At 42.3% G+C, this 26,718-nt stretch overlaps 2 protein-coding genes across 3 annotated transcripts in view; one reads left to right on the plus strand and one right to left on the minus strand.

The window, feature by feature from the left end:
* prrc2c (proline-rich coiled-coil 2C) overlaps nucleotides 1–21,215 on the plus strand; it is a 99,668-nt gene extending 78,453 nt beyond the window's left edge. Inside the window, exons 24-36 of the mRNA XM_085978003.1 lie at nucleotides 239–340; nucleotides 6,738–6,924; nucleotides 7,560–7,757; nucleotides 9,260–9,381; nucleotides 12,609–12,745; nucleotides 13,380–13,614; nucleotides 13,728–13,829; nucleotides 14,555–14,665; nucleotides 15,130–15,345; nucleotides 15,554–15,657; nucleotides 16,883–17,006; nucleotides 18,585–18,818; nucleotides 19,786–21,215. Coding sequence (XP_085834129.1) covers nucleotides 239–340; nucleotides 6,738–6,924; nucleotides 7,560–7,757; nucleotides 9,260–9,381; nucleotides 12,609–12,745; nucleotides 13,380–13,614; nucleotides 13,728–13,829; nucleotides 14,555–14,665; nucleotides 15,130–15,345; nucleotides 15,554–15,657; nucleotides 16,883–17,006; nucleotides 18,585–18,818; nucleotides 19,786–20,052 — 2,139 coding nt within the window. The 3' untranslated portion in view covers nucleotides 20,053–21,215. The remainder of the gene's footprint in view (nucleotides 1–238; nucleotides 341–6,737; nucleotides 6,925–7,559; nucleotides 7,758–9,259; nucleotides 9,382–12,608; nucleotides 12,746–13,379; nucleotides 13,615–13,727; nucleotides 13,830–14,554; nucleotides 14,666–15,129; nucleotides 15,346–15,553; nucleotides 15,658–16,882; nucleotides 17,007–18,584; nucleotides 18,819–19,785) is intronic.
* myoc (myocilin) lies at nucleotides 21,027–26,513 on the minus strand. 2 transcript variants are annotated; one of them, XM_085982307.1, is made up of 4 exons: nucleotides 25,987–26,513; nucleotides 24,545–24,601; nucleotides 24,228–24,353; nucleotides 21,027–23,698 (listed from the first exon to the last, which is right to left on the minus strand). In XM_085982307.1, the coding sequence occupies exons 1-4, from the start codon at nucleotides 26,447–26,449 to the stop codon at nucleotides 22,914–22,916; spliced, it is 1,431 nt and encodes a 476-aa protein (XP_085838433.1). In that variant the 5' UTR covers nucleotides 26,450–26,513; the 3' UTR covers nucleotides 21,027–22,913. The 2 variants fall into 2 exon arrangements, with proteins under 2 accessions (XP_085838433.1, XP_085838434.1); XM_085982308.1 differs by having other exon boundaries at nucleotides 25,990–26,512.
* Between the last annotated feature and the right edge of the window lie 205 nt (nucleotides 26,514–26,718).

Below are 26,718 nucleotides of genomic sequence, written 5' to 3' on the forward strand. Positions count from 1 at the left end.
CACTTTTCAAAAACTTAAAAGTATATATGGTTCTCTAGGATTTTCATAGTTATAATAAATTAATCCTGAAACCTGCTTTGTTTAGTACCGCCACTATCCTCTTGTGTAAATGGAAAAAAGGACAATACTTGCACTAATGTTAAATGTAATTATTAGTTCAGGACTTTTCTGAACATTTTTGGATGCTGTAGTTTTTCTAGTTCTAGTGAGAGTGTGATGTGTGTTGCCTGCATTTCAGGTGCCCCTGCCCCACACCCTTCCCATCCCCAGGAGGGAGACTCTACAACAGAGCTCCAGCCTGACACCAGTCTCTCCCGCCACTGTCGACTTCACCCTCAAGGTATGTACTTGATCCCTCTAGGGGTATTTTGATGTGCAGGGAGAGAGCTGGGTGTGATGCATTTTATACATCGTTTTACCCTACATTTTACCTTCCATCACCTCTTTACCTGAATATCCCATGTCCATTAAACTTGTCATAGTCTGTAATAGTGGCTACTCCTTAATATTTCCACTTACCTAGTGTATGCTTTATGGCTGAAAAACAGAAAGATACACGGCAACTGCACTTTATCCAAAGCAGAGCTACTTTATGTACCTTCAGGGCCAGGAGTACTCCAAGCTGCTATTGCAAGTGTTGTACAGTCATCTATGAAGTCCTTTGTAAGTTTGCTTCTGTGTTGTCTTCAACAATGACCTCATAAGGTGCACTACTTGTGGAACACCCCTATTGGGTGGCTCGATTTGTTCCGTCTTATGAGTTATTTTTCACAAGTATGCCAGATGACATTAAGTGGCTTGCTATCACAGCAGTTGGTGAGAATTGATCCTCCTGATTCCAAGCTGGAAAGTGATACTGATGGGATCCTACAAAATTCCAATATGATTGATAGATGGGGATATGAGAATGAGGTGAAATGTAAAGAGGAAAAGAGTATATACATAAAATTGAATTATTACTATCCTTTTTTACTAATTGCAGTAGGAGAAATAAATAAGAGTAGAAAATATTTAAAACAAAAATGAAATAGCAAATATATAGAAAACAGTACTCGCAGTGTGGTCTGATTAATGTGCAGCAGGTTTGGTAAGATAACATCTAATTTATACTTGACTTGACCCAGCATTGTAGTTGAGCATTCTAATTACTGTTTATTGCTGCACAGTGATTTGGCATGTTACAAAACAACTGGTGTTCATAGTAGAATCATTGGATCTTCCAGCACAGCAGGGGGCCAGTCGTGCCTGTGCCGGCTCTTTGAAAGAGCTGCCCAATTTAGTCCCACTCCCCAGATTCTTCCCCATGTCAACTGTGGCTCAGTTGGTAGCATACTCGCCTCTGAGTCAGAAGGTTGTGGGTTGAAGTCCCACTCCAGGGACTTGCGCACGCAAAGCTAGGCTGACACTCCAGTGCAGTGCTGAGGGAGCGCTGCATTGTCGGAGGTGCCGTCTTTCAGATGAGACGTTAAACCGAGGCCCCGTCCGACGTAAAAGATCCCATGGCACTATTTCGAAGAAGAGTAAGGGGAGTTATCCCCGGTGTCCTGGGCAATAATTTTCCCTCAACCAACATAACAAAAAAAGAGATTATCTGGTCATTTTCACATTGTTGTTTGTGTGCAAATTAGTTGCTGCGTTTCCCACATTACAACAGTGACTCCACTTCAAAAGTACTTCATTGGCTGTAAAGTGCTTTGCGACGTCCAGTGGTCGTGAAAGACGTTATATAAATGCAAGTCTGTCTGTCCTTTTCTTTCCATAACCCTGCAAATTAGTTCTCTACAAATACATGTCCATTTGCCTTTTGAAAGTTCCTATGGAATCTGATATTCCACCACTTTTTCAGGTAGTACATTCCAGATCTTAACAACCCTCTGGGGGGGAAAAAAAATTCTCCTCCTTTCCCCTTGTTATTTTGCCAATTATTTTAAATCTATGATCTGGTTACCAGCCCAGAGGAAACCGTTTCTCCTTACTTGCTCCATCAGAAAGGTATTCATACCTCTATTAGGTCTCCTCTTAACCTTCTCTGCTGTAAGGAGAACAAACCCAGCTTCTCCAAACACTCCACATAACTGAAGCCCCCATCCCCGGTATCATCCTACATTACAACAGTGACTACGCTTCAAAAGTACTTAGTTGGCTGTAAAGTGCTTTGGGACGTCCTGAGGTCGCTATATAAATGCAAATATTTCTTTAAACATTCTCTGTACCCTCTCCAGGGCCTTGACATCCTTTCTAAGTGTGTAACCCAGAATTGTACACAGTACTCCAGCTGAGGCCTAACCAGTGATTTGTAAAGCTTTAGTATGACTTCCTTGTTTTTGAATTCAGTGCCTTTGTTTACAAAGCCAAGTATCTCACACTTACTTAACTGCCATATCAACTTGCACGGCCACCTTCAAAGATTTGTGAATATGCACCCCCCAGGTTCCTCTGCTCATGCATCCCCTCAAAATAGTACCATTTAGATTCATGTTCCTCCCAAAGTGCATCGCTTCACACTTACCCACATTAAATTGCATCTGCCAAGTCTGTTACTATCCTGCTCACTATTTGCTACATTGCCAAGTTTTGTATCGTGCAAATTTCAAAATTGTACTCCATATAACCAAGTCCATGTCCGAGGAATGGAGAGTTCGGGGTGAGGTTTAGGACTGGAGGAGGGTACAGAGATGGAGTGGGGTGAGGCCATGATCATATTTCAGCTCAAAGCTGAGCACTTTAATTTTGAAGCATTGTGGGACCAGGTGTCAATGAGGACATGGGTGATGGGTAAATGGGACTTGGTGCGAGTGATGGGTAAATGGGACTTGGTGCGGGTGATGGGTAAATGGGACTTGGTGCGGGTGATGGGTAAATGGGACTTGGTGCGGGTGATGGGTAAATGGGACTTGGTGCGGGATAGGATACAGGCAGTAAAGTTGTGGGCGAGCTGAGATTTGGGGGGGTGGCGGACAGGAAGCAAGCCAAGAGAGCATTGGAATAGTTGAGTTTGGAGGTGACAAAGGCATGCATGAATGTTTCAGCAGTATTTGGGCTGAGGCAGGGTGTTATTACCGAAATGGCAGTAGACGATCTTTGTGATGGAGAGGATATGGCATCAGAAACTCAGGTCTGTATCGAATAGAGCGGCATGATCGCAAGCAGTCTGGTTTGGCTTGAGATAGTTGGACGGGTGCGAAGTTTGTGCCGTAGGCTGAAGACGATGGCTTCGGTCGTCTTGTTTAGCTGGAGGAAATTGTAGCTCATCCAAGACTATGTCGAACAAGAAATCTGGCAGCGTCGAGGCAATGGAGCAGTTGAAAGAAATGGTGGAGGTAGACCTGGGTGGTGTCCACATACATGTGGAAACCATGTTTGCAGATGAAACCGAGGGGCTGCATGTAGATGAGTAACATGGAGGAGGCAAGGATAGATCTTTGGGGGACTCCAGAGCCAATATTGTGCAGGTGCGAGGAGAAACCATTGCAGAACATGTTCTAGCTGCAGTTGGATAGGTTAGAGTGGAACCATGCAAGGGCAGACCCACTGACCTGGACAATGGAGGAGAGGTGTTCAATAAGCATGGTGGTTGGCCATGTCAAAGGCTGTAGAGAGGTTGAGGAGAATGAAGAGGGATAATTTATTGCCGCAGTGACAGGATTTCATTTGTGACTTTATTTAGGGTTGTTTGGTGCTGAGGCAGAAACTTGATTGGTGAGATTTAAACAGAGTTGGGGGAATGATGGGCATGGATTTGGGAGGTGACAACACTTAAGGATTTTGGAGAGTTAAAAAAAAAACTGGAGATGGGGCAGTAGTTTGCAAGGACGGAGGGCCCAATGGTAGATTTTTTTGATGGGGGGTTGGGTAATGACTGTTTTTGAAAGGGAGGGGGACAGTACTTGAGGGAGTCATTTACAATGCCAGCCAGCATGGGGCCAGGAAGGGAAGTTGGGTCATCAATTTAGTAGGAATAGGGTTAAAGGATCAGGAGATGGGTCTTGTGGACAAGATGAGCCCACAGAGGGCATGAGGGGGATATGGAAGCCAAACTAGAAGAACAACTATCGCAGTTACATGAAAAAGTAAAGTTTTTTTTTGTTAATTTGTTCTCAATCTAGTTTACTATTCTGCAGTCTTGCATATCTATTAATTCTCAGTACTTTTAAATGGAATGCCTTTGGAGTGCATTAGGACGAAGGGGGGGAGGGAATGCCTGGTGGTCCTGATTCAGTCCATTTGACTGAAAAGCCTTTCACTTATTTGTTCTTGGGCTATGGGTGACACTTATTGCCCATCCCTAGGTGCCCTAGGGGACTGGAGTGGAGTTGTGTGTTGGCCAGACAGGATCATGGTAGCAGGGTCCTTTCCCTGAAGGAGATTAGTAAACTAACTGAGTTTTTACGTAGGAACAGGAGTAGGCCGTTTAGCCCTCGAGCCTGTTCTGCCATTCAATGAGATCATAGCTGATCTGTGACCTAACTCCTTACAACAAATCGGCAACTTTTATGGTCACGTTTCTGGTGTCTGCCTACAAATTACTAAATTCAGTTTAACAGCTTGTCATACTGGGATTTGAGCTCGCAAGCTCTGGGTTGCTACCTAGTGTTTATGGAACTGGATTATCATTCCCCCTCGATACTGGGTGTTGCATACTATGGGAAATGGAACAGCATGACAAATGGAGGTGAGACCACAATAAGAGAGCTACATAATAGGCCAGAAAGTAGGATAAAGTTAACAATACGGTGCATCATTAAACTTTAACAATGTTTATTCATGTTTGTTGCAAACTTTGAATTTGCATGCCTCCATTCATTTGGTAGTGTAGAGAGCCCTGCAGTCCTACGAATGAAATGTTAATCATTTCTGTACATTCTTCCTCATTTGCTTAACCTCCACATATAAATGAATAAGCTATCACCCAAATGGGAAACCTTTTACATTTTCATAGCTGCATTTAATCTTGCCTAGCTGGTGCTGTAAATAATGCGTTCTCAATTTAAACATTTAATTTCCTTTTTTGATATCCTTCCTGTTCTGTACCAGGAGAAAAGTTTTGAAGTTTTACCCATTCACTGAGTCAGTTCAATATTGTTATTGCTTAAATAATTCAGTTAGTAATTTAGTATTTGCAAGCATATTCTTTATATTTTTTTGTAATCCTCTGATCTCAGCCAAGGCAGTAAAAAGAAACTACATTTGGCTGCAATTCCTCTGGTTTCAGGAAGGGAAAAGTCAACCAGAGTCCTGCTTTTTAGCGACTCATACTATAAGTGCGAGTGGATACTGGGTGTGGACATGGTCAGGCTGTGCTGTGATGCCCTCCTCTGCCAGTCAGCCTGCCGGTGCTTACTGTTGCAGCATACGTGTGTTTAATAACCATATGTGTGAGATATCAGCGGGCAGCTGCAGAACCATACACTAGTGAGGATGCTGCTGCCTTTGAGAAGAGAAAAAAATTAAAGAGCAAAAAAAAATCCTAATTTTGTGGGTCTTTGCTGTTTTGTTTTCAGTTGTGTTGTCATTGTGCACATGAACAGTCATTGTGTCATCTCCTTGCATGGCATAGCTTTTTTTGCTCAACTAATTCTAGGCTTTCCGAGTGCTAACCCAGAATGACTGCAATGTTGGATAATCCTAAAAGGGGAAATGTCATTGAACCTCTGTGCCCTGCTTGCAAATTCTCTCGGTCTCCATAGTCAAGCAAAGACTGGCCTACCACACGAATGTACCAACTAAGTTGTGCTTTGCATTGACTCAGACCAGGTGGAAAAGTGGTTGGATCTCGTGTACATAGCCACCTCCACTTATACAAAATTAAGTAGCGGTGTCCAATGTTCCCTCTTATATTTTTGGGTGAGCAGCCCCTTTAAGGCCATTCAAATTTCCGCACATGTGCGGTTTTTCAGTTAAGGCCGCCTGCACTGGAGCTTCAGATGGCTGTGCAGCTAAACCGGAACATTGGCGGTATCCCATGATTTTGGGGGGGGGGGGGGGGGAAAAGAGGTGTGGAGCGGGAGTGATCTATTCAATTTTGTGGAGAGAATGAGGAAGATCTTACTGAAAAGGTAGGTAATTTTTTTTTCTAATTTTCGCTTTTTAGATCGCTTTTTAGATCACATTTTAGAAAATGCAGCAAGTTCTATTTCGGGCATTTTGAGAAAATATTTGGAAGTTTGTTTTCAAAAATATATATTTTTTTTTAAAGCTGTGCAGTTGTTTAACTTGCAATGTTGAGAGCTTTTGAACATGTAATTAACATGGTTCTATTTAATTGAATGCAATAATCCAACATTTATGGTGCCACATTTAACATCTTGCTCTTTTGAGAATATCAGTGTTTTCGGTGTAGGTTATAGCAGTGTATAGATTAGGATTACCAGGGTTCACTGACACGCTCGCCGCTGTTTGTTACTTTAACACTTTTATGAAATGAGGTTAAAGGTCAGGAAGAAATTATGATCAAAGTTTGGAATGTAGAGTAAGCTTCTGCATTTTTTGCAAGTTTGTATACGAGGTATCCTATTCCGTGTGTTGCATCCCAATACTTGTTATCATCCACCTATTTACTTCAAATGTAAATCATTTTGTATAGTCTTTTGTACTTTTTTTTAATGAACTGTGACTATGATTTGGGGTGCTAAATGTTAAAACAAGATTGTGAAGTTAAATGAAGCTTCCTAAATAAAAGAGGAAAGCAGAGATCGAACGTATGGCAAAAAATAAAGTAAACCCTTCTTCTCTTTAAGATGGAATGTGCACGGAAAGCTTGGGAAAATTCACCAAATGTAGGAGAAAAAAGCTCTCCAGTGACCTCTACAGCATCACCAATCAGCAGTGGTAATGGAAGTAACAGTAGCACTTACAGTTCCTTCTCCAGTGCTTCCATGCCTCCTATTCCAGTAGCCTCAGTCACACCCACTACATCCTTGTCAGGTAACTGCAGAGTAGCAGCTCTTGTGTGTTTCCTTGGCTGTTTTTTATAATCATTTCCATATCCTATACTGATTGTTTTATTTGCATGATGAAGCTTTATCTGTAAAGCTGCCAGGTGAATCTAAATATTCAGCCTTGGCAAATCTAATAAATTTACTCTAAGGTTGCTGCTGGCTGTGCGAGACTAATTTGTTGGGAGCTGTCAACACTACCGATCCACTGAACCCAATACAAAAGTAACTTTACTCTGTCCTGATGGTTCCCCAGCAGTTACATTGTCAAATCATTTACATTTTTTTTTTTTTAAGTCCAACAGCTGCTTCGGTTGGAAATTAGGGATTTTTCTTGCATTGTTCTTTTGGTAATTCATTTTCAATTAGTAAATCCACAAATATTTTCGCACCGTAATTATTAGCAGTTTTTGTGTTTTGAAAATGCCTAGAATCTAGTAATGTTGAGATATAGCTGGACAAAACAAATTCCTGATCAGATTTGCATATTCCAAGATGTCTTCACTGCTGCTTCCTGTATTGGTATGCAGAAATCCATAAATTGCTAAAGATGTGCATCTGTATGGATTGGATTGGGATTGTATAAACTAAGTGATGTCATTAATTTTTTTTTGTTCTTATCAGGGACATATACTACCTCCTCGCTGAGTACAAAAGCAACCACCACCTCCGACCCACCCAATATTTGTAAAGTAAAACCTCAGCAACTGCAAACCAGTAACATAGCCCCTGCAAGCCATTTCTCGCAGCTAGGCTGTGTAACATCACTCATCCCCCAGCAACAACAAAGTCCACAGGTGTATGTCTCCCAATCTGCAGCAGGTATGCAATAATAAATCTGGATCAGCAGAATCTGAAGCTGCTTAAAGACTGCTTTGGTACAATTAAGTTTTTTTTTTTTAACGGCACGTGTATTTCAGTTAGTTGTTTTATACTACAGGAAACTTTGTGCTATCCGGAGGTGAGCTATCCGGCAATCTGGAGCCACTGGCAAAAATCAGCAGCCATTTTTTATTCTTTTTTTTTTGCTTTGTTTGAACAGTCAAGCTGTGCAAGGTCTGTAGCTATAGCAACAGCTTCAGCTACAGAGCTTTAGGGCCACACCTGAGTGTTTAGAAGCTGTTGCTAAGCAACAGTGTTTGTTGTCAAATACAGAGATAAGAATCTCCGTATCTCTCAACATTAACTCTGGCGAGTACGGCAGTTTTCAGGCAACGGCAGCAGCTCGGTCCCGTGGGTGCCGGATAGCACAAAGTTTCCTGTACCAGGATGCACTAATCTGTGAACTTCACCAGAAAATGCAGCATAGTTTAAAATAAATATGGTAATAGACAGGATAAACCTAATTTCAAATATGTATGAGTTTGCTTAAAATCCTCCCCCAGAAAATCAGAGGCTCTTGTAGTTTGTTGAGAATCCATGTTACTGATGTTTATTTACCTGCCTTTGATAGGAATGCCAGTTATGGGAACATTGGCATGGTCTCCTGGTTTCTGAAATGCACCATTTTGTTCCTTAAGTTGTGCGTACATGTTGTATATGAACTTTTGGGCCTGAGCAAATTAATCCCCGAGTTCATCAAGCCTTGATAGCTTAGGTTTACTTCACTTAACAATTATTTATCTTGGCATTGTCTCCGCATTGAGAGTTAATTAAGTGCAGACAAGTATGGGCAGTGCTAAAGCATTACCTGCTTATATCTACCACCTCAAGATTCTTCCATTGAAAGGAGCTGTCATTTGTTTAACATGCACAAGAGCTTTTACTTTTCATGTCGATAAACAAAGTCAGACTGTAGTTATGCTTATTTTTGAAGACTGGTTTGATTACACATCACTGAACTACAAATTGGATAATGTGGTTTTTATTATGTTAGTCTGACAAGAAAGGTGCTACCTGGGAAAGTTGCAGCTCGGTTATACCCATGTAGTGGCCACTTCTTGAGCCAACATGCAAAGGTTCATTTTTAGGTCATCTTCAAAGTAACTACTTGGAGCAATATGCTTGTTTTCACTAAACATTAGAAACATAGAAAAATAGTAACAGGAGTAGGCCATTCGGCCCTTCGAGCCTGCTCTGCCATTCAATATGATCATGGCTGATCCTCTCAATATTACATAATCCCACTCTCTCCCCATACCCCTTGATGCCTTTTGTGTCTAGTATGTTGTCTTGACTACTCCAGGCATTGTGTTTTGATTCTACCTGCCCTTTAGGACGAGTTCAGTCTTATTTTGAAAATGCACGGCAGTGATTGAAGTCATTTTTTTTATGGTTAATTATAGTAGGTGTAAAGAGTAAAAACTTTTCAATTTGATTCATAGGGCCTGCGGGACAGATCCCAACCTTCTATATGGATACCAGCCATTTGTTCAGCGCACAGCATCCCCGCTTGGCTCCCCCAACTCTGGCACAGCAGCAAGGCTTCCAGACGGGACCTTCGCAAGTAGGACATGCCTCTTCCTTTCAGAATCTCCGAGCGTTTGTATGACTGTTTGAGATGTAAAATTTGGGTGGGATACTAAATTTCCTTTCTGCCAAAGGAAAACTACGTGAGCACACTTTGTTAACCTGGAATTTCCAGTTTATTAATTTTTTTTTCCTTCAATGCTATTGAAAGGTTTGTGCTTCGAGGCCATTTTACTTGGGTCTTTACCTAGTCTTAAAATGAATGGATGGCAAGGTTTGGGAGTCATAGAGTTATACAGCACAGAAAGAGGCCCTTCGGCCCATCGTGTCCGCGCCGGCCATCAAGCCCTGTCTAATCTAATCCCATTTTCCAGCATTTGGTACGTAGCCTTGTATGCTATGGCATTTCAAGTGCTCATTCAAATGCTTCTTGACTGTCGAGGGTTCCTGCCTCTACCACCCTTTCAGGCAGTGAGTTCCGGATTCCAACCACCCTCTGGGTGAAAACGTTTTTCCTCAAATCCCCTCAACACTCTGCCCCCTTGTTATTGACCCCTCTACTAAGGGGAAAAGTTCCTGTCTATGCCCCTGATAATTTTGTATACCTCAATCAGGTCCCCCCTCAGCCTTCTCTGCTCCAAGGAAAACAACCCCAGCCTGTCCAGTCTTTCTTCATAGCTGAAGTGCTCCAGCCCAGGTAACATCCTGGTAAATCTCTTCTGCACCCTCTCCAAAGCAATTACATCCTTCCTATAGTGTGGCGACCAGAACTGCACACAGTACTCCAGCTGTGGCCTTACCAGCGTTTTGTACAGCTCCATCATAACCTCCCTACTCTTATATTCTATGCCTCTGCTAATGAAGGCAAGTATCCCATGTGCCTTTTTAACCACCTTATCCACCTGTTCTGCTGCCTTCAGGGATCTATGTACATGCACACCAAGGTCCCTCTGATCCTCTGTCTTTCCGAGGGTCTTACCATTCATTGTGCATTCCCTTGCCTTGTTAGTCTGTCCAAAATGCATCACCTCACACTTTTCAGGGTTAAATTCCATTTGCCACTGTTCCGCCCATCTGACCAACCCATCTATATCGTCCTGTAGCCTGAGGCTTCCCTCCTCGCTATTTACTACCCCACCAATTTTCGTGTCATCTGCGAACTTACTGATCATACCTTTTACATTCACATCCAAATCATTAATGTAGACCACAAACAGCAAGGGACCCAGCACCGATCCCTGCGGTACCCCACTGGACACAGGCTTCCAGTCATAAAAACAACCTTCCACCATCACCCTCTGCCTTCTGCCACTAAGCCAGTTTTGGATCCAATGTGCCAAGGCACCCTGGATCCCATGGGCTCTTACCTTCCTGACCAGTCTCCTATGCGGGACTTTATCAAAAGCCTCACTGAAATCCATGTAAACCACATCCACTGCACTACCCTCATCCACACACCTAGTCACCCCCTCGAAAAATTCAATCAAATTGGTCAGACATGATCTTCCCTTGACAAAGCCATGCTGGCTATCCCTAATTAATCCTTGCCTCTCCAAGTGGAGACTAATTCTGTCCCTCAGAATTTTTTCCAATAATTTCCCTACCACTGATGTTAGGCTCACTGGCCTGTAATTCCCTACTGCCCTTCTTGAATAATGGTACTACGTTAGCTGTTCTCCAGTCCTTTGGCACATCCCCTGTGGCCAGAGAGGTTCTGAAAATTTGTGTCCGAGCCCCTGCAATCTCCTCCTTTGCCTCACAGCAGCCTGGGATACTATGCTGCTTTATGATTCTCAAATTGCCAGTGGTCTGCCACCTTGCTGGGTCAATCACTGGGGCACTGTTTGATTGCTTCTGGTTAATTTGTAATTGGCTCACTCTGGTACGAACGTTCAGGAACGACGTCCATGGGTGAACATATTGTATACAAAGTAATGTCATGTTGATATATCTCCGTTACTGACGATTGGATTATTCATGTTCTTACAGACTCGTATATTCTAGTGCATTTCTGTTGTCAATTCGGTTTGACAAGCGGAAAGTGACGATGAGCTGTTCTTTCCATGAGCAATTTAGTTTTCCCCCCAGGACCATTTTTAAATGAACTAGTGTGTAGTAAAATCGCACGACCTTTGGGATCTGTCTTGAGTGACAGCTGCTGCATTTTTAGGCCAACTTTGATTGATTAAAGAGACGATTTAAAAGGAATGACACAAACTGGAGTCTTGACTAGTGTTAAAGGGAAAAAATTGTAAGTGAAATCTTAGTGACTTCAGATAACTAAATTGGGATTTATTGAAAGAACTAGGAAGCAAATTTAGTAAATGGTGGAATACAAAAAATCCATTGAATATGAAGCTGATATACTTGTAACCACACCATGGCATCTCTGCAATATTTTTCACATTTCATGGCATTGGTTTCATAATTGAGAGCACGCATTACTGTAATTTGGCTTGGGGGAGGAGTTTCAGTGATGTCATCAGAACAGCTTTGCAGTCCACATCAATTTAATTCTCATTTTAAAATTAAAGCTTCCATCTAGCATTAGCATCTGATTACTTATCTAATGTCTGCCATCACCACACTTTTCTGATCAGGTGAGTTCTGACACTTGTAGAAACCCATCATGTACAAGAGCTTACCCAAGCCCAGAGAACTTGGATGTAGGTTGGCAAGAATTGGGGCTTAGGAAGATCTGAGTGTGTACAGGGGTACTGGTGGAATTTAACCAGCTAACACTGTACAGCTTACCAGTATAGAACACTGATGAGCTTTCCATTGCAGCAGGAGCCACCCCATCTGCTGAGGCACTGGCATGTATGATGAAGCTCCGCACCGATTGCTCAGCCTCCCACCTGCAGGTCCCATCATTGAGGCAGGTTGCTGGGTCAATTATCAACCGCACCTGGAGTACTGGAGATCTACCTGGCTCAAATATCAGATTGCCAAGTTTTTCACAAGATCGACTCTCTTTTAATCTTCTGTCACTAGGTATATCATGTTGGAATCAGGAACCCTGCTTACCGCTCCCCTCTTCCAAAAGGATAGTCACTATTGAGAACAAACACTACTGTAGTTTTTTGGGGGGGGGGGGGGGGAAAGGAAGAGAGTGTTGAGTATGGGCAACACGAACTGTGGATTTATTTATTGCAATTGTGCTGAAGTTTACTCCTTGGGTAATCTCTATTTTCTTGCAGAAAATTTTGTTGAGAGGCTGTGATGTTTCTTGAACTTGCTCTTTTCCTACATTTTTTGTTCTAGCCAACTGCAGTTCAACAGATCTCGATACCTATATATGCACCGATTCCAGGTCAACCCCAGGCCCAGCTGAGCTTAGGAGGGGGCCCTTCTGTCTCACAAGCCCAGGAAATGTTCAACACGTCCTTGCAACCTTTTAGGTAAATCTGCTGCCTATCTTTTTTGTCCGTTATTGTATCATGGTAGTCACATGTTCAAGCATTTGTTTCTGTTATTAAGAGCAGTACAGTTCCCAACAGAGACCCAGTGCATTCCAGCTACATGTCTGTCAATATTCAGAGCATTAATGGCTCCCACTGATCATAAGATCTCCTAGCTTCTAGTACATGTTTCTTTGAGTTATTCAGCTTGTAACAACGCGGCTTTTTACTACAAGAAAAGTTATATTTTTTGGTCAACTGACAATTCGGATTCTAACACTTGAATCAGCCTTTTTGTTGATTTGAAGTGTCAGTGCTGTGATGTAAACTTGCTTAATAACTGGTTACTCTTTCTGTTGAAGCTTTCTGCTCTGGATATTTTAATATCTGATAGTCTCTGCGTTTAAATATTAATTTCCCAAAAAGGTTTACTTTATAAATCATCAAAACAATTATTGTGATTTAATTTCCTGTTTTGCAGATCTTGGATCCCTTCCCAAAAATATCTAATGTTTTTAGTAAATTGAATCTGTGAAGATTATTTGGGAAATAACTTGAAAATGTCATTAAAGATATCCTCTTGCATTTCTCTAGCAGAATTGTTGACTTTCTCCTGCATTGCTTCATCCTACAGGACCCAACAGGCTTTCATGCAAAACAGCCTGTCTCAGCCATCCCCTGTCGTTCTCTCGGGTACAGCTTTACACAACTTTTCAGCTGTTCAAGCCCAAGATCTAGCGAAGGCCCAATCTGGTCTAGCATTTCAACAGACTTCCAACACCCAACCCATTCCTATCCTTTATGAGCATTCATTAAGTCAGGCTTCAGGCCTTAGTGGTTCTCCACTTATTGATACCCATCTGATACAGGTATGTACAAATAATTTCCACGTTAGTTAAGGGCTAAGGGCAATATTGTTTGCATTGAAACATTTTCCGTCTGCATTTATGATCAAAAGTGTTGCATGGGTCTGCTTTTAAAGGGGAACTCTAATCAGTGGCATGTGCAGGGTCTGAGAACAGGAGAAGCCGAGGCAGGCAACTACAATATATGCTACCATACCTTTCAACATTTTCATAGGAAAGTAAGTACCCCCTCTAAAGAAATATTTTTAAAAGTAAACGACGTGTACATTTTCTGCATTGCTGCTAATTAGTTTAATCAAAAAACTTTTTGAAATTGTAATTTGATTTTCATGTCTTGTTTTAACCCTGTATGAAAACCGAGGATAATCCAGTAAATTAGGCTGAATATACCTCCGGGGGCAGGACTGCCACCCTTTTTGCACGCTTATGACTCTACTCTACTCAAAAATTATACATTCCAATACGTTATTCACCAATACAGGCACTTATCCTGCTTCTCCTAGTACATGCTTCTTTATTTTTGAGTTATTCAGCTTGTAACAATGCTGCTTTTTACTGCAAGGAGAGTTCTATTTCTTTGGTTCTTGTAGCTCGACATGACCAGCTTTCCCAGAAAGAATGCACTTTTGCGCATTGGCAAAGTACTATCCTATGATTTGCGGAAACCATTTTGAATAGGTTTTTTTGCTATACTTTTTTTCGCCTCCATTTACTGGGAAACCTGGCTACTGTTGAGTCACAAAAATGTTGCTTAATTTGCACAGTAATACAAGCTGAATTTCTCCAGGACACAGGATTGTGGTGGTGAGTAGCCTATCAGAAGCTTCCCAGTTTTTAAATAGAGTAGAGTTCCCTTTTAACTACTTAATCTTAAAATATGTACCATTTAAAGTCGCTATTCCAATGTACTTAACATCAACATGAACTACATGTTTCTGTGTAGGCAAGGCCGGGTCTTACTCAGCCATCCAACCTCTACGCAGGACAGGTTCAACAGCCTGGCCAAAGTAACTACTACAGCACAGCTCAGTCACCTAATTCTGCTCTTCAACAGGTAAAAAGCTTCAGGTGTCTTTATTTGTGTCTGAAGTATCAAAATATTTTAAAGGGAGGCTATGTTTCAAATTAATTGAGTGCAGCCTCTTTAATATCTTACGCACTTGCTATATATTCTGATGATCAACTGTTGACTAATTCTTCATTTTCCTAGTAATTTATTTGCTTCTCCTCTCCGGGCCCTGTGCACCTCCCTCAGCTGAGAGGACTGGTTGGAGGCCAGCTCCCAGGTCTGTCAGTCATGGTCTATAATTGACTGAGATGCACTAGTGGAGCCACAGAATTGATCCACTGAATTCCCATCCTTCCTGTGGGGAAGTGCCTGAGCTAAAGGAATGTTGCTAGCTTTGCTATCGTCACCATTCAAGTGAAGCAGTATATAGATGTAATGATCTTTGGGACCGTCAAAGAAATTCAAGAGCCTGTTAGTTCCAGTGTTAACCATTTTCATTTTTTCCCCAGGTGACTTTACCTCTTCCAGGTTCACAGCTTTCCTTACCCAACTTTGGATCTGCAGGACAACCCTTGATTGCTTTACCCCAATCCCTGCAACCTCTACAGCACACTCCAGCACAGGCCCAGCCTCACAACCTGAGTAGGCAAACCCAGATCAACCAGCCCTTTAGGGGCCTAATTGCAACAGGAGCACAGGCTGGCATGATTTCTGCAGCAGGCAAGGTAGAGAGATGAAAGGAGTTGGTCAATTTAATTTAAATTGTATTTTTTTTAATTTATTGTCAAATTTGATCTAGTAAAATTAGCTTAATTTGTAATGTCTAAGAATTTTGTTAACAGTAATTTTAGAAAGCATGTTTGTAAAGAATATTAGGCTTGCAATAGTTGTGGTTAGGATGTGTGGGTAAAAGTGAATATTTGCTTATTTCAGATGGCTGAGATGGATCTAAAGCCTTATGGATGTAGTGTAGATGTAAAACCAGGTACACCACCAATCAGCGTACGAAGTATTACACCAACCTCCAGTCCGTTCAGGTAAATTCTAGACAATTGAGAGAGAATGATGTGACATTAGGCTCCACATGTACACTGACGACACCCAGCTCTACCTCACCATCACCTCTTGACCCCTCCACTGCTTCTTGTTGGACTGCTTTTCCCACATTCAATCCTGAATGAGCTGCAATTTCCTCCAATTAAACATTGGGAAGACCAAAGCCATACTCCTCGGTCCATACCACAAACTCTCTTCCTTTGCTACTGATTCCACCCCCCCTCCTTAACCACTGTCTCGGGCTGAACCAGACTGCTCGTATCCTTGCCATCCTATTTGATCCTGAGCTGACCTTGCGACTGCATATACACTCCATCACAAATACTGCCTATTTCCACCTCCATAACATTGCCCGTCACTGCCCCGCCTCAGCCTAACTGCTGCTGAAACCCTCATCCATGCCTTTGTTTCCTCCAGACTCAACTATTCCAATGCTCTCCTGGCTAGCCTCACATCTTCCACCCTCTATAAACGTGAGCTCATCCAAAACTCTGGCCCGAATTCTAGCCCACACCATGTCCGATCTAAATTGGCTTCTGGTTACGAACACCTCAATTTTAAAATTCTCAGCCTTGTGTTCAAATCTCTAACTTCGCCCCTCCAACTCCGAGCTCTTGCACATCCCACATTTCCTTCGTCCCACTATTTGCAGCCGCTCCTTCAACCACCTAGGACCTAAGTTCTGGAATTCCCTTCCTAAGCCTCTCCACCTCTCCTTTCATCTTTAACCAAGCTTTTAGTCACCCGACCTATCTCTTCCTTGGCTTGGTGTCAGTTTTTCTCATCTTGGGTTCCTGTGAAGTGCTTTGGGATGTTTTCCTACGTTAAAGGCGCTATAGAAATGCAAGTTGTTGTGTTGCTGGCACTTGATGAGTGATCGGCCTGGATGTGGTACCCCTGATCTGTTTACTTGTTGTGATCAGTTGCTTAACATACCAGGGAGTCACTCATCTATGCAACTTTACTGCACAAAAATTCGTTCTGATTTATTGGATACATGGTACATTGTAAATGTCTGAAATCTGGTCGACAAGTGGGCATTAATTTGCATTGTAATTTAATTTGATTTTCAAAAAGGCAAATGTCCTTAATCATCTATTAAAGTATATGACTATGTGGTGTCTTATTTCATCATATAGCTGCAGACAAATACAGATGTGTTTTTGTTCATTTGAAATGCATTTTGTGATTTGATTTTCATTTTAGAGCTAGCTCTACAAGTCCAAACAGCCAATCTAGCAAGATAAACAATATGGTCTATCAGAAACAGTTTTCCTCTGCAGCAGGGGTTCGGATTGCACAGCCATTCCCAGCACAATTCCCACCACAGGTATGTATTTACAGCAAAGATCCTTTGGCTAATACCTTTGTAGCATTTTCCAGTTGGTTTACATGTTTTCAGGTAACGGCAAAGCCTCAGCATTTTTGAAGTACATGCATGAAGGTTAAAAACTTTTACATCATCATGACCATTGATTCATAAAATGTTTCAGTAAGAATGTGTCATTTTATCCTTTTCCCTTTCCCCCTCCACCACTAGAATGAAACCGATTGTTACTTACAGTAATTAGAAATTTAACCTTAACAATCAAGCTTAAAAACTGCCAGCGGGTCCACAAAATGCCTGCCTACCTGGGATAGAGTTTTAACAGTTTCAGCTTGCACCCTATGCTGCTAAAACATGACTCTGCTTGCTTAGTCTCCTTATTTCCCTCTTTCTATGACCTATTATTTTTAATTTTACATTTAAAAAAAAAAAAAAAAAAAAATTCTACCTAATGTTTTGTATTGCTTTTTCCCATAAAAGCTAAAACTCTTAACCTTGTTTCTTTCTTCTGGGAGCAAATTGTGCTTTTGTTGACTGAAAACTGGCTTCAAGTCAACACTGCAGATTGTCATTGTAGTATTGTAACACACCCGATAATGTCTGGTATATTAATATACATCAAACAAGAAGGGCAAGTGTATGAGTAGGCAGTCCTTAAAAGAATAGCATACCCAGATGAATAAACTTGTTTGCAGCATGCTAAGAGTTAATGCTGTAGCTTCCATTTCTGCTTTTTGAGCTGTCTCCTGAAACATTAAAACCACCCCAATAAAATTTGACCTTTAAGTTTCTCGTGTTTATAAATTACATTTAATGTTTGTGCTGATTAGCTTCAGGAGCAAAGTGACAGCACTGTAATCAAACAGCTGTGATTGGTTGATACCAGCCACAACTTGAAAAATGTGTTGTACGTTTAAATTCTAGAGAGTCTTCGGTGTTAACAGGAATGCGTATTCAATACCTATCTGCTCGCTTGCCTTAACGCAAGGTTTTATGCTTAATTTACGTAAAACTTTTCCATTGAAGGTTCTTCTACCTACTGAGATTGGATTGCTAATATATTTATATTCAAACTCATGTCACGGATTAGCTACTAGGTTAACCAATTAGAAGTCTACTTTTGTGTCTCCTTTCTTGAATATGGTGACTCAAGCTGAAATATGGGCATCTACAGCTGTTTAGCATCTTGCCTATGTGGCCATTCTTCATGTATGTGCATGAACTGTAAACGTTGGCAGGCTATTTGACTGAGGGAGCATCCCAATTCTGAACCCAGTTGTATGTTCATTTAACAGAGACTTTACAGTAAGAGTCACAGGGCGATGCTCGCTGATTTGCCGCCTCTGCTCCTGCCTTTTCCCAGTTGGGGAACGTTGACACTTGCAGCATTCCCAGTGCTACCATACTCATTCTCTCGATCCTAAATAAAAGGCATCTGATATCAGAATTCTGTTTTACCTTCAACTTTAGTATTTTATGTAGCTTTCCACTTGTGTTAAAATGGTACTGCGGAGTATAATGCAGGCTCTGCACAGTGCAAATGTAACGAGAATTACATTCCATTCTAATTGTTTTCACCAGATGCTTTCCCAACCTAACCTGGTCCCTCCATTGGTAAGACCTCATGGAAATACTTTTTCAGCTCCTGTTCAGAGGCCTCCAATGCCCCTGGCAAATCAGATGCAACCTCAAATGACCACAGGTATCATCTGCCATACTCGTCCTCAGCATACACCAAGGGTTCCTTCAGGGCCTACACAGGGCATCCGTGGAAACCAGGCCCAAGCTGCAATGATGGCTGAGCAGGATTTGAAGGTTAGCATTGCTGGCAGTTGTGTAAAAAATGATACCTATTCATTAGAAACCTTGACACCAAATGAAACTATGGTCTTAACCAGGACATAAAATGTGGAAAGTTGAGATTCTGCATAAAAATATGTATACATTGTTTTTATCGTGGCTTATTTTTTGAATTTATTAATTGAACTATAACATATTAAATAATGCCGCTACTTTTATAAAGTTACAAAAATATAATTAACCATCATCACTAACAGTTGTATTGTAATGGACCTCTGCAGCAATCCCTAAAGACCTGGCTTTTCACTTGTACTGGGAGTGTGAATTATCATTGACACTGGGGATATTGCAAGATAGTTATTTTTTGTGCCAATAATACTTCATTATGGTGTCCATATGTTAATTTCCCAATACAAAAATAATAGTTGTGTTGAAACCTGCAAAATAAAAATAGGATGCGATATAAATTCATTAGCAAATTAGCCTGCCCTTTAGTTCCCTTGAAAGTAGAGGCCTGAATAGATCTGCACCCATCAATCCGCCAGTTATTAAAACTTGAAAACTTGTAAGCATATATCTCAAATCTGTAGCAGCTTTAAAGAATAAACATGTTGAAAAATCCACTGAGAATTTCTCAAGTATTTGAATTATCACAGCAATGTCGGTTTCTTGTGAATTTGTATTCCTGCATCTGTAAGTGCGTAGGTTTAATCATTCTGAAGTTTACATGTTTGTTTTAGTATGCCACAGAGGGTAGTATCGAAAAACCCTGCTCCAAAGGAGAGGTTTTTATATCTCTCTGGCCAGTTATCACCCAGCTGCTACCTTTTGATTAGTTTCCAACGCACCTTGAGAAGGATACGCAATTTTTGTGAACGTTTCCCGGCTCTTCCACATTACTGGATTTGTTTTCAGCTTGTGCCTCCAGTTCTTGTCCAAAAGAAGCACCAAAGCTCCCATTTGTTGCCCCTTTTTGTTTCAGGCTAAGCAGCGTGCTGAGGTACTTCAGTCCACACACAAGTTCTTCTCCGACCAGCAGCAGCAGCAGCAAATCAAATCGCCAGTGAGCAAAGCTCACAAAAATGACGGCAATGGGAGTAAACCTACTGAGAGTGGAGCAGGCATTTCGAGCACGAGAGATGAGAAGGTGGAAGAAAAACCCAACTCCAATCAGGCTGCCGTGTCAAAACCTGTTCGAACTGGACCAATCAAACCTCAGGCAGTTAAAACGGAAGAAACAAAATCCTAAATTGCTGATAGAACAGAGTAGGTGTCGTAACCATCCTTGGGGTGTAATGGGGGCTCTTCTCTGTGAGATGAGAGCAGAAAAAATAGAGCTCAAAACGTGAAACTTCTTTTATAACAAAGAAGTGAGATGTGAAGTAGTTAAGTGAAAGCTGAACTGTCTTGAGATCTGCAGAATCAGATGGATCATTATTTTGAGCAACAGTAAAGCCCAGATGTGTAAACTAATCCTATGATGAACATTTAGTGTTGACTTTTGAATCTTGAAGATTTGAAAAGGCAATGTCTGACTTGTGTGGCATTTCTTTTCTTTGAGATAATCACTGAAATTATGTAAAAATGGCCAGGCCAATGAATGGCGTCTGACCAGTTTTACACTTTTTAAGGCAACGAGTTAATAATCCTCTTGTTAAAAAGTATCATTTAAAATTTTTCATAAGCTTAATTACAGTAAAGACTACAAAGTGATTTACCTTCTATGAATAACAGAGTTAAGCTCCCTTTTTGAGCATATTAATTTCCAATTGTGTTTATGCAAACACCATTTTAATCACAAGTCTAATATTGCCTTTTTTGATTATATGCTAGTATTATAGTTGTAGGATGTACTGTATTATACTACGTGAATGTAAGATATCTTGTCTATCTGCTTATGATCAATCATTAATTAGTGACTGTGCTAGCAACACAGCTGTTTTTATTACAGAAATCTTACCCAGGCTTGATTTAAAAAAAAAAATTTAAAAAAAATTCTGACGAAGGTACAAAATAGAGGATTGCTGTTATTGGTATTCAGAAACCTTGGCACAAAGCGTGAGCTATAAGATTGATTTATTGATGTGTATATTTTTGTCACATGGCTGTGGTGGCGCTGGGAAAGCTACACTGCGGAGAAGACTGCTTACCATCAGTCATGTGTTTGGACGGTCAGTTTTATTTGGTTACTTTGAAAACTCAGCGTTGATGTCTGATTTTGAGATTTGTATTCCACCTGTACTGTGTATTCGTTTGGCATTGTACAGAAGTTAACAGCCATATTGGTATAGAAATATTATACTTTAATTTTTTCATTTGTACAGGGTTAACGCACTGTATTAAATATGTACGATCTTATTTCCAATTAATTTGGTTTGGTTACATAACTAATAAAAATATGCTCTGAAATTTTTTCAGATTCTTGTACCTTGTTTCAATAGTAACAATTTATAGTTAACTTTCTCCGCATTGAATTATAGTGCAATTTTCATACACCACACACAGGGTAATAGTATTTTGCATTATCAAAACCTTCATATTGGATGGAGAAGCACTGACTTGGATTTGAACTATGGATCTGGATTACTCTCCTTTGCTCTCCACCCCCGCCATGTTACTTTTTTTTCTAGAAGCAAATGAACAATGTTAATAGTTTGCAATATAATGTGAAACTAAAGGGCCAAAGTGACAGGTGTTTGTGTATTGAGATGCTAATTTCTATTTGAAGATTCCGTTATTGCGTGACCTTTTTCAACACTTGTCTTATGTTCTCAACTTAAAAGTGGTTTCCATAAGCAGATCTAGTCTCTTATGAACCAAAACTTATACCGGGCATATAGATTAGCAGTTACCTTTTTATGATTGTATAGAATACTCACTGCATTCTTGTACATAGATGTACATCTATCCTGTAGCTGATCGCCTGCCCCATTCTTTCCTCCCCCACCCCTCCCCATTTGATCGTTTCCCTACAGTAACCTGCCTGAGATTGAGCACTCACTGGGGATGGGGAATGACATTTGGAAATAATGCTGATTGATATTAGTTACATTTGTATAGGAAAGGAACATGCATAAACATCCATACCAACTTCCAACAACTCTTATTTTTCAAAGGTAAATAGAAAATCCAGTGCTGGTACTTTGAAAGCTGAGAATGCATTGGGTACAGGGGTGCAGAGATCCAGTCCTGTTAAATTATGTGGATGCACATCTTCCTTTTGGTAAATAAATTCATTTCAATTCTACTTAACTCCTCCAAATGTGCCCAGCCCAGCTTGAAACACTGATGGTGATGAAAATGCATGTACCTGACATTCTTTTTGTCTCTCTCAACGCACATACAAGGACCTTGCATTTCCTCGTGTCTGATCAAAATAATACGGTTTCTTTATTAAATGATGATTCTCTTCGCATTATAGGTTTTTTTTTTTACATTTACCAGCAGGATGCCACACATTTTTTTAGTAATGTATATTTGCATGTCTGCTATTCTCTCCAGAGATGGCTGAAGCCCTGGGGAGTATTAAAGATGTTCACTTCAAAGGTGTAGTCTGATTTTTGGAGATCAGGGCTTCCTTGTACATGCTCATCTACATGAAAATGTTGAGTCAGACCAAGTTTTTTAAGAAAGTATTGATTTCCTATTGGTTGAGCTAATTTGAGATTCCTTCCAAAATATTTTTTTTCCCCCCTACTCATTTTTAATTTTTGCAAAGAAAATACCTGGATGGGATTGAATTACATCTTTAAACAAAATAAGATTCTATTCTCAGCTTTGACTAAATGCCGTCCAATTGGTTTATAGCGAGACTGCAGTCAAGAGTGGGGAATATTTTTGCATGCATAATCTGACAATCAAGTTATAGATTTTCATGAAATATTTTTTAATCAAAGCATCATCTGCATCATGACTGTTCAAACCTTTAATGTTTAATTATTGCTGTTTTAACATTTGCTTCACTGATAAATGGTTAAAGCTGGTCTCCGATTGTTCTGAAATTAGTGCACAAATTACTGCTGTGCTATAACTAACCATAATCTATATACATTTTTTTTTTTAAAAGAAAATAATGCATTGTTTCTTGTCCATGAAAGATAACACGGGCCATCATATTTTGGAAAGCCTAATGTCATACATGACCATGTTGAAATTGTCCCAAGCCAGGATCTTCTTTTCTGCTGGATTATAATCAATCATGCTGTTGTATCGGTAGCGGTTCTCAAATGGGATGCTCAATGCCTTGCTGCTGTTTGTGTTGGTGTTGTAGGCAAAATTGATGATGGCATTGTGAATGGAATAACTGCTCACTGTGTAGAGAGTTCCGCAGATCATGAAAGAATTAGCAACCGATTTTCTGCGTATTGCCGTTGTCCAGGTTTGTTTTATGTCCAGGGTGTTGGGATCCAGTTTGGCGATCACAATGGCTCCTTGAGCCTGATTGGTGCTGTAGGTTACCCAAAGCCCCAGTTCATCTGCTGCAAAGTCAATGTCTGTATAGCCACCCCAGGAGTATGGGTAGACTCCTTGGTAGCCTGCGTTGGACAACTCCTTTTGAACTAAAATGGTCTCCGTTTTCATTTCATATCTCAGTAAATTTCTTGACCTGCGTCTCTGGTAGTATAAGGATCCTCTGTAAATGACACTCCCTGTGCTTTCTACCGGTTCTGGTAACATATAAACTTTGCTGGGGTAGCCCTTCATGAACTGATCTAGGTCACGGTACTCGTACAGCTGCCGAACGTCCGTGCCAATCGTATTGATTCTCCAGATAGACTCCCGGGTGTGAGGTGGCACAGGCTCGGGATCTTTCATCCAAACTCCATACCTGCCAGCAATGGTGTCTGCTTTTTGGAATGTAATTGGTTCTCCTATCCATTCTAGCATTCCACAACCTGCCAGGACAAGATTAAGAAACAAATCCATTCAGGTACTGCATTTAACTTTGTTACTTATACCACACAAGTAGGGACTTACTTACTTTATTGTCCTCCAGAATGAAAAGGTGCACTCCATATAACTAAGATTGCTTAGATATGGAGAAGCTATTTCCCTTGGGGGAATCCAGAACAAGGGTCTTTTAAGATGCTCCTTAAAACCTACCTCTTTGATCAAGCTTTTGGTCACCTGCCCTAATATCTCTCTGGCTCTGTGTCAAATTTTGTTTGATAATACTCCTGTGAAGCACTTTGGGGTGCTATATAAATGCAAGTTGTTAGAGGCTGGAAGTCGCCATCTGCTGGTCGCTTGAATAAATTGCACATTATCAGCAGATTGATTGCAATTCTATTTTTTCTAAAAACATTCAAAATAAATCAACGAACAAAATATCTCTCTTCCTCACAGCGATGTCACCTGCCCGCATGCAGGCCTTTCTGCTGCAAACGGTCGAGCAGGAGAGTTTTACATTTAATGTGCAGATACCTGAGCTTAGCTGTGCCGTGGTCGAGCTGCCGGAATCGCTCCGCTGTATCAATTTGGAAGCTGGGATCGCGGTGATCTCAGATTTCAGCTCTTGATAGCCAGGGTTTTCGAAGCTCCAATTAGACGCTGCAGGGAGAGGGGAAATATTATTGTAAACGTTGTAAATGGAAAATCGACGACGAAAAGTTGCCGCAATTTAATATCACCCGCAAGCTTTAGAAATATTTTTCCAAAAAGGTTACTCGTCCCTAAAACGTTCAACATTCCAAAGGAATAATTGTGAAACTTTTTTTTTAAACTTTGCATTGGTCTCTTACCTCCTCGGTCTGGCTGTGTTCTCTGTCGAGAAGATAAACTGGAGAAACCCTGTCTTCCTAAAACAAGGCAAAATATCAACAAGAAGTTTCAGAATCCGGCACTTTCCCAAGTATAACTACCCCTCTCCCTCCCACTCACAAACCCGATTGGTTTCTGTCATTTTTAAAAATTGAAATCAAAATTGCACAAATCAAATGGAGAGGAAAACGTCCGCACACGGCTTTAAAAAAATACTAGCTTTATAATTAACATTTATGCATAATATTTAAAGTGCTGGAATGCACAACAATCAGCCTGAGAGAAAATAGATTTTTTTTTCGATGTGACCTTCCATCCGAGTCTTGTGATCTCTCCTATCCTTTGCAGTAAGGTTTTAACCAAATTTACAGCCGGTAGTTCGTATTTATTCATCATTCGCTTGGAGTTGATGAATATAAATAAGCGGGTGTGCGTGGTCTCAGTTGAATTATTGGTGTGATCAACCTCTGCTCTTGGAGGAAGGTCCGCGGAGTGCGTTCATACTCCAACTTTCGGCTCACTGCTCCAGCATAAAACGATTCAGATCCCGGAGCAGAGAGTGCGAGCATTCCTGGAGCCCGGTCCCGGTGTGATCCCGGAGCAGAGAGAGTGCGAGCACTCCTGGAGCCCGCAGAGAGGGTGCGAGCACTCCTGGAGCCCGGTCCCGGAGCAGAGAGGGTGCGAGCACTCCTGGAGCCCGGTCCCAATGTGATCGCGGAGCAGAGAGAGTGCGAGCACTCCTGGGGCCCGGTCCCAATGTGATCCCGGAGCAGAGAGAGTGCGAGCACTCCTGGAGCCCGGTCCCGGTGTGATCCCGGAGCAGAGAGTGCGAGCACTCCTGGAGCCCGGTCCCGGTGTGATCCCAGAGCAGAGGGAGTGTGAGCACTCCTGGTCCCGGTGTGATCCCAGAGTAGAGAGTGCGAGCACTCCTAGAGCCCGGTCCCGGTGTGATCCCGGAGCAGAGAGGGTGCGAGCATTCCTGGAGCCCGGTCCCGGTGTGATCCCGGAGCAGAGAGAGTGTGAGCACTCTTGGAGCCTGGTCCCGGTGTGATCCCAGAGTAGAGAGTGCGAGCACTCCTGGAGCCCGGTCCCGGTGTGATCCCGGAGCAGAGAGGGTGCGAGCATTCCTGGAGCCCGGTCCCGGTGTGATCCCGGAGCAGAAAGTGTGAGCACTCCTGGAGCCCGGTCCCGGTGTGATCCCGGAGCTCCCGAGTACAGTTTAAACACTCCCAGTGATGATGCTCCGGGGGTTTAAAGCGCGGTGTCCCGGAGGGGAGCTCTCCCTAACCCTGGATCCACAGAGTCCCTAACCCTGTCTGCGGGAGCAATGCACAGAAAGTCCCTCTGACCGGCCCTGGACAAGCACTCGCTACATTACATCCCCGCTCGAGCATTTTACAGCGGGGGGTTCGGGTTGTCCTACCACCTCGGGCGGTTTGCTGGGAGTCCTGGGGAGTTTCTCGGATGCCTGGACACTGGTTGGCTCGGAGTCGAGTGTTCTCCTGCTTCATGCTCTCCAGCCGCCTCAGTAGATCCAGCTTCTCCACCTCCAGCCTGCGGACATCCCCCTGCTGCCGGGGGGAAGGTGCCAGCGAGCCTTGGCCGCTTGCCTCCCCCTGGGCTCTGGCCACCCAGCCCTCCAGGAGCCGCAGCCGGTCGCCCAGGGACTCCAGCTCGCTCTGCCGGGCTGCCTTCTCCCCCTGCAGCTCCCGGACGGCGCTCAGAGCCTCGCCCGGCTCGGAGCAGCTGGTGTCGGCGGGACTGGGCACGGTGAAGGAGTAAATGCATCGCCCATCCCGGTTCAAGCTGCGGGAGAAGGAGGGCGACAGCTGGGCAGAGGCTCTCAGGAAGAAGGAGGCGAGAGTCAGCACAGAGGCGGCGATCATCCCGACTGCTTCCCAGGCAGCGAGTCGGCGGCTGGGGCTCGGCGCTGTGTGTCTGGGGCGGGCCGGGCCGGTGCCAGGGTATTTATAATGCGCTTTCCAGGGGGGCGGGATCCACCGCATCCAACTCAACAGCCCAGCTCTCCAGACCCCTCATCATCTGCAGCTTGATTCACCACCTCGGGAACAAAGGGGCTCCGATTGGCAGGGCTGCGGGGAACGAGCAGGGCAGCGGGACTGATTGGACAGCACTTTCAAAGGGCTGGCACCAG

Source organism: Somniosus microcephalus, chromosome 3 (genome assembly GCF_052327205.1).
Source record: "Somniosus microcephalus isolate GS21.2 chromosome 3, FLI_Smic_1.0, whole genome shotgun sequence".
Lineage (NCBI taxonomy): Eukaryota > Metazoa > Chordata > Chondrichthyes > Squaliformes > Somniosidae > Somniosus > Somniosus microcephalus.